At 35.0% G+C, this 12,043-nt stretch overlaps 1 protein-coding gene across 5 annotated transcripts in view; it reads right to left on the bottom strand.

The window, feature by feature from the left end:
• LOC143250414 (uncharacterized) overlaps positions 1-12,043 on the bottom strand; it is an 88,648-nt gene that overhangs the window by 8,197 nt on the left and 68,408 nt on the right. For all 5 annotated transcript variants that reach the window (XM_076500871.1, XM_076500873.1, XM_076500872.1 and 2 more), the window contains 3 exons: positions 5,981-6,079; positions 3,105-3,203; positions 264-362 (listed from right to left, as the gene is read on the bottom strand). In XM_076500871.1, coding sequence (XP_076356986.1) covers positions 264-362; positions 3,105-3,203; positions 5,981-6,079 — 297 coding nt within the window. The remainder of the gene's footprint in view (positions 1-263; positions 363-3,104; positions 3,204-5,980; positions 6,080-12,043) is intronic.

Here is a 12,043-nt window from a genome sequence, read left to right as displayed (position 1 = left end):
ACAATAGTTTAATATTGTTTTACCCTCAAGAGGGTAAAAGTCATATATTTTATTTAGAAAATTACCTCGGCTGACCTTAAATTGAAAACGGAAAACATGTTATTTTCATAATGGGCAAAGAACATTGAAACAACATTTGTGGAATTAAACCTATAATTTAAGTTGTTTCTGAAAGAAGGAAACGGTAAGATGTGCTGTTTTCCTTTACCATTTACCATTTCTAGTTAGTTCACTGTTCAACAAAGTATCTTGCTAAGCCTAACCTTGTTCTGAATAGACTGGTCAACACCGGCTTCCAGCAGGATCTTTGTTAACTTTCTTTTGCCCATGGCTACAGCTACGTGTAAAGCAGTGTCCCCATTCTGTTGAAAGAGACAGAAACATATTGGTCACTAACTGGTCAGAGGTTATGTGAATCCATGATCAATGTAAGATTATCTTACGATATGAAAAGTTATCTCCCTACTATGTAATTGTAAACAAATGTAAAAACGCCCACAGAAACTGCAAAACACACACTGTAGAACTGCAAGTTCACACGTGTCTTCGGACAGACCCAAGAAACCTTCTTACCAAATTCTGTGAAGATCCATCAACAGGGAGCGAAGTACTGATAAGAAAACGTCCACAAAACTACGAAACTAAAAAATTCGCATACAACTCCGCATGGACTTAGCCTCCATATGAACAGCAAAATGGTTACATTGACAAACAACAGATAAGAGACAGTACTATCGTATTTATATAAATATAACACCACAACTGTAGGGTGTTAGGAGAAATACATTTACGTCACTAATCCAGCAAATCTGTTTGTTTGTTTGTTTGCTTCGAATTTTGCACAAAGCTACACGAGGGCTATCTGAGCTAGTCGTCCCTAATTTAGCAGTGTAAGACTAGAGGGAAGGCAGCTAGACATCACCACCCATCGCAAACTCTTGGGCTACTCTTTTACCAACGGATAGTGGGAGTAACCGTCACTTTATAATGCCCCCACGACTGAAAGGGAGAGCATGTTTGATGTTACGGGGGTTCAAACTCGCGACTCTCGGATTACGAGTCGAGTTCTTTAACCACCTGGCCATGCCGGGGCCCACCTGTCTGATGTTCACACCAAACTATTAAACCAATTAACTTTCTCAGCTTAACTTTTTCTTATTTTCTGAATGGAGGGAAGTATCAAACCTCGAATGTTTTCGGAACTCTATTTATCAAACAAACTACTCACAAAACCTGATAACACAAAATAAAGAACATTTTAGGCACAGATTCAAAACTGTATTACCCGAATCTAGTGAGAAAACTATCTACAAAAAGTGGACACCTGATTTCACAGTCATAACTTTCTTTATGGCTTCATACATTTGAAAATAGAAACTACAGAACTTTAGAAAATAAGTCACAAGATAAAACAGATATAATCACGAATTATCTTTAATTTCAAATCAAGACAAACTGATTCATAGATATGTTATAACTACTACTTACTAGTAAGATAACATGATTTTTCATAATTATTTTAACACCATATTATGTATACCATTATGTTTACCATATTATGTATACCATTATGTACACAATATTATGTATACCATTATGTACACCATATTATGTACACCATTATGTATACCATCATGTACACCATATTATCTACACCATATTATGCATACCATTATGTACACCATATTATGTATACCACTATGTACACCATATTATGTATACCATTATGTACACCATATTATGTATACCATTATGTACACCATCATGTACACCATATTATGTATACAATTATGTACACCATATTATGTATACCATTATGTACACCATATTATGTATACCATTATATATACCACTATGTACACCATATTATGTATACCATTATGTACACCATATTATGTATACCGTTATGTACGCCATATTATGTATACCATAATGTACACGCCATATTATGTATACCATCATGTAATACGCCATATTATGTGTTGCCATCATGTATGTACGCTATATCATGCGTATAAACCATCATATTGCGCCAAATTATATTATGTATACCCATCATGTACAACTATATTATGTATATCATTATGTACACCGTATTATTATATATGCCATTATGTACAACCAAATCATGTCATAAATGTATATTATATGTATATCATTATGTGCGCCATATTATATATACCATTATGTACACCATCATGTGCACCATATTATGTATATCATTATGTACACCATATTATATATACCATTATGTACACCATCATGTGCACCATATTATGTATATCATCATGTGCACCATATTATATATACCATTATGTATTAACCATCATGTGCAACCATATTATGTATATCATCATGTGCAACCATATTATATATACCATTATGTGTACGCCATCGTAAAAGTAACTATATTATGTATACCATTATGTACACCATCATGTACACCATATTATGTACACCATATTATGTATACCATTATGTTTACCATATTATGTATACCATCATGTACACGCCATATTATGTACAACCATCATGTACACCATATTATGTATATCATTATGTACACCATATTATGTATACCATTATGTATAACCATATTATGTATACCATTATGTACACCATATTATGTATACCATTATGTACACTATATTATGTACACCATATTATGTATACCATTATGTACACTATATTATGTACACCATCATTTACACCATATTATTTATACCATTATGTTCATCTTATCACACAAATAACAGTGAAACAGAAGTTTCAAAAACACATTCACAACACAAACACCTGTATGTTGCTAAGAAAAGTAAAACTAAACACAACAACACATGAGATATCAGTATGAAACGCTCTGTGTTTTCTGATAACGAAAGGTGTAACCTGGTGTGGTATAATGTCCGTCAAACTGACCTTTTCGACTTATCAAACGCGGTCTCACAACCGAAACTTGTCAAAATTCACAGTCCAAGTGAAAGGGGGTGGGGATACCTACAGGGTGGGGATACCTCCAGGTTGGGGATACCTACAGGGTGGGGATATCTCCAGGGGAATTACAAATAGCATGAATGTTCTTCAGTGTTCAAATGACTTCTTACCGTATTGACTTGATTGACGTCACAATAAGCACTGATTAGAATTCTGATGACGCCAGCGTGTCCACTCCGGGCTGATGTGTGAAGGGGAGTATCTCCGTTCTACAATGAAAAAAAAAAACAACCCTTATATAAGAGACGCTTTGGAGACTCTATGTCTACATATAAAGGTGTAGATTTAATTACAATGTCACTAAAAACACAAACAGATATTCAAAAGATGAATGATTCTGTGCTCTGTAGTGAACTGTCGAACGAATAGAATATAACCGTTTTAGAATTACAATACTATTTATAAAATGAGCAGTTGAGAACGAAAGTACCTATGAAACTGATGTAATTTTTCCTTGAGATTTAAGGTTCCAGATTACGACTATTAGGACTGGAGCTATACAGTGTAACTCAATGCACACGCAGTCACAATACGTGTTAAAATCAGATATGTAGGCTACAGTTATGATGTATCGTGTAATCATAGAAATTGAAAGTAAGTGAACACACTGTATTCTTCTTAATGTATTACAATAAAAGCTGGTTACAAAGTTACATTAGATACTGAAAGTAAGTGAACACACTGTATTGTTTTTAACGTATTACAATAAAAGCTGGTTACAAAATTACATTAGATATTGAAAGTAAGTGAACACACTGTATTGTTCTTAATGTATTACAATAAAAGCTGGTTACAAAGTTACATTAGATACTGAAAGTAAGTGAACACACTGTATTCTTCTTAACGTATTACAATAAAAGCTGGTTACAAAGTTACATTACATACTGAAAGTAAGTGAACACACTGTATTCTTCTTAACGTATTACAATAAAAGCTGGTTACAAAGTTACATTAGATACTGAAAGTAAGTGAACACACTGTATTGTTCTAAACGTATTACAATAAAAGCTAGTTACAAAGTTACATTAGATACTGAAAGTAAGTGAACACACTGTATTCTTCTTAACGTATTACAATAAAAGCTAGTTACATTAGATACTGAAAGTAAGTGAACACATTGTATTGTTCTTAACGTATTACAATAAAAGCTAGTTACAAAGTTACATTAGATACTGAAAGTAAGTGAACACACTGTATTCTTCTTAACGTATTACAATAAAAGCTGGTTACAAAATTACATTAGATATTGAAAGTAAGTGAACACACTGTATTGTTCTTAATGTATTACAATAAAAGCTAGTTACAAGGTTACAATAGATATTGAAAGTAAGTGAACACACTGTATTCTTCTTAATGTATTACAATAAAAGCTAGTTACAAAGTTACATTAGATACTGAAAGTAAGTGAACACACTGTAATGTTCTTAATGTATTACAATAAAAACTGTTTACAAAGTTACATTAGATATTGAAAGTAAGTGAACACACTGTATTGTTCTTAATGTATTACAATAAAAGCTAGTTACAAGGTTACATTAAATATTGAAAGTAAGTGAACACACTGTATTCTTCTTAACGTATTACAATAAAAGCTAGTTACAAAGTTATATTAGATATTGAAAGTAAGTGAACATACTGTATTGTTCCTAACGTATTACAATAAAAGCTAGTTACAAAGTTACATTAGATACTGAAAGTAAGTGAACACACTGTATTGTTCTTAATGTATTACAATAAAAGATGGTTACAAAGTTACATTAGATATTGAAAGTAAGTGAACACACTGTATTGTTCTAAACGTATTACAATAAAAGCTAGTTACAAAGTTATATTAGATATTGAAAGTAAGTGAACACACTGTAATGTTCTTAACGTATTACAATAAAAACTGTTTACAAAGTTACATTAGATACTGAAAGTAAGTGAACACACTGTATTGTTCTTAATGTATTACAATAAAAGCTAGTTACAAAGTTACGTTAGATACTGAAAGTAAGTGAACACACTGTATTGTTCTTAATGTATTACAATAAAAGCTAGTTACAAAGTTACATTAGATATTGAAAGTAAGTGAACACACTGTATTGTTCTTAACGTATTACAATAACAGCTAGTTACAAAATATTATTATGTTTAGTACAAACATAATCTTTGATGTCCACGTTTCGTGTCCTGTATTGTTTTTAACGTTTGGTTATCCTCGTGTTAAAAGTTAATTAATTATTAAAAAATAACGACTTTTGCCTCGACATTTACACAACAACGTACAATACAACAATGCATAGTACAATGTTATATAACACAGACAATGTGTAATACAAAACTGTATTTTATTCTTCGATAGAATGATACATTTTTTCAAGAAGGAACAATATGACTTTTTTATTGGTTTATTTTGAATTTCGCGCAAAGCTACACGAGGGCTATCTGCGCTAGCCGGCCCTAATTTGACAGTGTAAGACTAGAGGGAAGGCAGCTAGTCCTCACCACCCACCGCCAACTGTTGGGCTACTCTTTTACCAACGACTAGTGAGATTGACCGTAACATTATAACGCCCTCATGGTTAAAATGGCGAGCATGTTTGGTGTGACGAGGATTCGTAACATGAGGATCGCGGGTTCGAATCCCTGAACATTTCAAGTATTCCTGTTCGTTTAAAGCAGTGTTTCTCCTGCAGATTTATCAAACGACCCTCGCGTCTGGGTTGTGGTCGTCACGATCCCATTATCTCTACAAATATTAGAAATTATTGATGTTTCATGGTGCAGTTCATAATGAAGGTAACATGTGCACCTCACATACGTCTCGAGGAGTAAAAAGTTGACTTAGCGGAAACCTGCTCGCGAACCATTATTTGAGAAACACTGGTTTTAAAGTAAGTTTCTATTGTGACAGGATTATAAAATATGTAAGTTAAGACCTACACATTTGGTGGACAACACCTGTTGGTCTGTATTCTAGAATGTCTGTTTCCATCTAACTTACGTTGTTTTTAACATCCGGGTTACAGCCAACCGTCAGTAGCACTCTGCAAGTTTGGTTGTGGCCATTTTGACATGCCATATGTAGAGCAGTGGACCCTTCCTGTAAAAAAATAAAAATAATAAACATTCGAAAATACTGTAATCTCATTGTATTTAAATATTACTACCTAAATATATTCTTATTTATATATATAATTTTCCGAAGTTCTGGTGTAAAAGAGTGATCATTGGTTGATTTTTCCAGGTGTGTTAGTAGTGTTTTGTGACGATTTCAGATTCATTCCAAACAACGTCAGGCTTCTACGTGATATCGTGGTTGGTGTGCGTGCAGAGATGCGTGCCTGCAGGTGCAAATATTGTCTTGCGACCTGCCACTGGATGACGCTGTTGTGCCAGTTCATTTGTTACTAAAAATCTGTACAATAGGCAAACTGTTTTGTGCCCGCCACACAGACTAAACCCCGAACTTTAGCCTTTTGTACTTTAAAGCTTACCGCTGAGCCACTGGTAACACCCTGACAGTGAATAACCATTATTTGTTTCAGTGGATAGTGGTGACTATGGTCTCTCTCTGATCCGTAATTCAACTTCAACGGTGACTTTGTCGTATAAAATAACAGCCAAGTAACCAGTGATATGTGAGAACACTCCTTAAGTCACTGTGACCTCCCAGACCAACCAGTGATACAAGTCAACACTCCTTGAGCCACTGTGACCTTCCAGACCAACCAGTGATACAAGTCAACACTCCTTGAGCCACTGTGACCTTCCAGACCAACCAGTGATACAAGTCAACACTCCTTGAGCCACTGTGACCTTCCAGACCAACCAGTGATACAAGTCAACACTCCTTGAGCCACTGTGACCTTCCAGACCAACCAGTGATACAAGTCAACACTCCTTGAGCCACTGTGACCTCTCAGACCAACCAGTAATACAAGTCAACACTCTTTGAGCCACTGTCACCTTCCAGACCAACCAGTGATACAAGTCAACACTCCTTGAGCCACTGTGACCTCCCAGACCAACCAGTGATACAAGTCAACACTCTTTGATCCACTGTCACCTTCCAGACCAACCAGTGATACAATTCAACATTCCTTGAGCCACTGTGACCTTCCAGACCAACCAGTGATACAAGTCAACACTCCTTGAGCCACTGTGACCTTCCAGACCAACCAGTGATACAAGTCAACACTCCTTGAGCCACTGTGACCTTCCAGACCAACCAGTGATACAAGTCAACACTCCTTGAGCCACTGTGACCTTCCAGACCAACCAGTGATACAAGTCAACACTCCTTGAGCCACTGTGACCTTCCAGACCAACCAGTGATACAAGTCAACACTCCTTGAGCCACTGTGACCTCTCAGACCAACCAGTAATACAAGTCAACACTCTTTGAGCCACTGTCACCTTCCAGACCAACCAGTGATACAAGTCAACACTCCTTGAGCCACTGTGACCTCCCAGACCAACCAGTGATACAAGTCAACACTCTTTGATCCACTGTCACCTTCCAGACCAACCAGTGATACAATTCAACATTCCTTGAGCCACTGTGACCTTCCAGACCAACCAGTGATACAAGTCAACACTCCTTGAGCCACTGTGACCTTCCATACTAACCAGTGATACAAGTCAACACTTCTCGAGCCACTGTGACCTTCCAGACCAACCAGTGATACAAGTCAACACTCCTTGAGTCACTGTGACCTCCCAGACCAACCAGTGATGCAAGTCAACACTTCTTAATTCACTCTCAATATTTACAAAATATTTCCAACGTATCCATTAAATGTACACTATCCACGAAATGTACACTACCTTGTTAAACACTACACTTGAAGAACTTGTTTTGGTTTCGAACATATATTTCAAAGCTCTTTACAGCTCTTTACTTCTTGGCTCAAAGACTATTTGTAGAAGATGAACGAGTTCATGGTAAGTTCATGCAGCGTCTTTACAGCTTGTACCATTTACTTACATTATCTTATATATAATTTATTTACAAGTACAACTAGTACCTGAGGTTCAGCGAGATGCTGGTATCCCACCTCTTTCGAGGAAGACATCACACCATCCTGCTACCTTTATGTAGAATGTGGTAAAACATCACACCATCCTGTTATAATTTAGTAGAATGTGCTAAACCATCACACCATCCTGCTATAATTTAGTAGAATGTGGGAAAACATCACACTATCCTGATATAATTTAGTAGAATGTGGGAAAACATCACACTATCCTGCTATAATTTAGTAGAATGTGGGAAAACATCACACCATCCTGCTATAATTTAGTAGAATGTGGGAAAACATCACACTATCCTGATATAATTTAGTAGAATGTGGGAAAACATCACACTATCCTGCTATAATTTAGTAGAATGTGGGAAAACATCACACCATCCTGTTATAATTCAGTAGAATGTGGAAAAACATCACACTATCCTGCTATAATTTAGTAGAATGTGGGAAAACATCACACCATCCTGCTATAATTTAGTAGAATGTGGGAAAACATCACACCATCCTGCTATAATTTAGTAGAATGTCGGAAAACATCACACTATCCTGATATAATTTAGTAGGATGTGGGAAAACATCACACCATCCTGCTATAATTTAATAGAATGTCGGAAAACATCACACTATCCTGCTATAATTTAGTAGAATGTGGAAAAACATCACACTATCCTGCTATAATTTAATAGAATGTCGGAAAACATCACACTATCCTGCTATAATTTAGTAGAATGTGGGAAAACATCACACCATCCTGCTATAATTTAGTAGAATGTGGGAAAACATCACACTATCCTGATATAATTTAGTAGGATGTGGGAAAACATCACACCATCCTGCTATAATTTAATAGAATGTCGGAAAACATCACACTATCCTGCTATAATTTAGTAGAATGTGGAAAAACATCACACCATCCTGCTATAATTTAGTAGAATGTGGGAAAACATCACACTATCCTGATATAATTTAGTAGGATGTGGGAAAACATCACACCATCCTGCTATAATTTAATAGAATGTCGGAAAGCATCACACTATCCTGCTATAATTTAGTAGAATGTGGAAAAACATCACACTATCCTGCTATAATTTAGTAGAATGTGGGAAAACATCACACCATCCTGTTATAATTCAGTAGAATGTGGAAAACATCACACTATCCTGCTATAATTTAGTAGAATGTGGGAAAACATCACACCATCCTGCTATAATTTAGTAGAATGTGGGAAAACATCACACTATCCTGATATAATTTAGTAGGATGTGGGAAAACATCACACTATCCTGCTATAATTTAGTAAAATGTGGGAAAACATCACACTATCCTGATATAATTTAGTAGGATGTGGGAAAACATCACACCATCCTGCTATAATTTAATAGAATGTCGGAAAACATCACACTATCCTGCTATAATTTAGTAGAATGTGGAAAAACATCACACTATCCTGCTATAATTTAGTAGAATGTGAAAAAACATCACACTATCCTGCTATAATTTAATAGAATGTGGGAAAACATCACACCATCCTGCTATAATTTAATAGAATGTGGGAAAACATCACACCATCCTGCTATAATTTAATATAATGTGGGAAAACATCACACCATCCTGCTATAATTTAATATAATGTGGGAAAACATCACACTATCCTGCTATAATTTAGTAGAATTGGAAAAACATCACACCATCCTGCTATAATTTAATAGAATGTGGGAAAACATCACACCATCCTGCTATAATTTAATAGAATGTGGGAAAACATCACACCATCCTGCTATAATTTAATATAATGTGGGAAAACATCACACTATCCTGCTATAATTTAGTAGAATGTGGAAAAACATCACACCATCCTGCTATAATTTAATAGAATGTGGGAAAACATCACACCATCCTGCTATAATTTAATATAATGTGGGAAAACATCACACCATCCTGCTATAATTTAATATAATGTGGGAAAACATCACACTATCCTGCTATAATTTAGTAGAATGTGGAAAAACATCACACCATCCTGCTATAATTTAGTAGGATGTGGGAAAACATCACACTATCCTGCTATAATTTAATAGAATGTGGGAAAACATCACACCATCCTGCTATAATTTAATATAATGTGGGAAAACATCACACTATCCTGCTATAATTTAGTAGAATGTGGAAAAACATCACACCATCCTGCTATAATTTAATAGAATGTGGGAAAACATCACACCATCCTGCTATAATTTAATAGAATGTGGGAAAACATCACACCATCCTGCTATAATTTAATATAATGTGGGAAAACATCACACTATCCTGCTATAATTTAATATAATGTGGGAAAACATCACACTATCCTGCTATAATTTAATATAATGTGGTAAAACATCACATGATCTTGCTATAATTTAGTAGAATGTGGAAAAACATCACACCATCCTGCTATAATTTAGTAGAATGTGGAAAAACATCACACCATCCTGCTATAATTTAGTAGGATGTGGGAAAACATCACACTATCCTGCTATAATTTAATAGAATGTGGGAAAACATCACACCATCCTGCTATAATTTAATATAATGTGGGAAAACATCACACTATCCTGCTATAATTTAGTAGAATGTGGAAAAACATCACACCATCCTGCTATAATTTAATAGAATGTGGGGAAACATCACACCATCCTGCTATAATTTAATAGAATGTGGGAAAACATCACACCATCCTGCTATAATTTAATATAATGTGGGAAAACATCACACTATCCTGCTATAATTTAATATAATGTGGGAAAACATCACACTATCCTGCTATAATTTAATATAATGTGGTAAAACATCACATGATCTTGCTATAATTTAGTAGAATGTGGAAAAACATCACACCATCCTGCTATAATTTAGTAGAATGTGGAAAACATCACACCATCCTGCTATAATTTAGTAAAATGTGGGAAAACATCACACCATCCTGCTATAATTTAATAGAATGTGGGAAAACATCACACCATCCTGCTATAATTTAATAGAATGTGGGAAAACATCACACCATTCTGCTATAATTTAATAGAATGTGGGAAAACATCACACCATCCTTTTATAATTTAGTAGGATGTGGGAAAACATCACACTATCCTGCTATAATTTAATATAATGTGGGAAAACATCACACCATCCTGCTATAATTTAATAGAATGTGGGAAAACATCACACCATTCTGCTATAATTTAATAGAATGTGGGAAAACATCACACCATTCTGCTATAATTTAATAGAATGTGGGAAAACATCACACCATCCTTTTATAATTTAGTAGGATGTGGAAAACATCACACTATCCTGCTATAATTTAATATAATGTGGGAAAACATCACACCATCCTGCTATAATTTAATAGAATGTGGGAAAACATCACACCATCCTGCTATAATTTAGTAGAATGTGGAAAAACATCACACCATCCTGCTATAATTTAGTAAAATGTGGGAAAACATCACACCATCCTGCTATAATTTAATAGAATGTGGGAAAACATCACACCATCCTGCTATAATTTAATAGAATGTGGGAAAACATCACACCATTCTGCTATAATTTAATAGAATGTGGGAAAACATCACACCATCCTTTTATAATTTAGTAGGATGTGGGAAAACATCACACTATCCTGCTATAATTTAATAGAATGTGGGAAAACATCACACCATCCTGCTATAATTTAATAGAATGTGGGAAAACATCACACCATTCTGTTATAATTTAATAGAATGTGGGAAACATCACACCATCCTTTTATAATTTAGTAGGATGTGGGAAAACATCACACTATCCTGCTACCTTTACGTAGAATGTAGGAAGGCATTACACCATCCTGCTATAATTTGGTAGAATATGGGAAAACATCACACCATCCTGCTACCTTTACGTAGAATGTAGGAAGGCATTACACCATCCTGCTATAATTTAGTAGAATGTGGTAAAACATCACACCATCCTGCTATAATTTAGTAGAATGTGGAAAAACATCACACTATCCTGCTATA

Source organism: Tachypleus tridentatus, chromosome 5 (genome assembly GCF_004210375.1).
Source record: "Tachypleus tridentatus isolate NWPU-2018 chromosome 5, ASM421037v1, whole genome shotgun sequence".
In the NCBI taxonomy this organism is placed as follows: Eukaryota; Metazoa; Arthropoda; class Merostomata; order Xiphosura; family Limulidae; genus Tachypleus; species Tachypleus tridentatus.
This window is presented reverse-complemented; position numbering and strand designations above follow the sequence as displayed.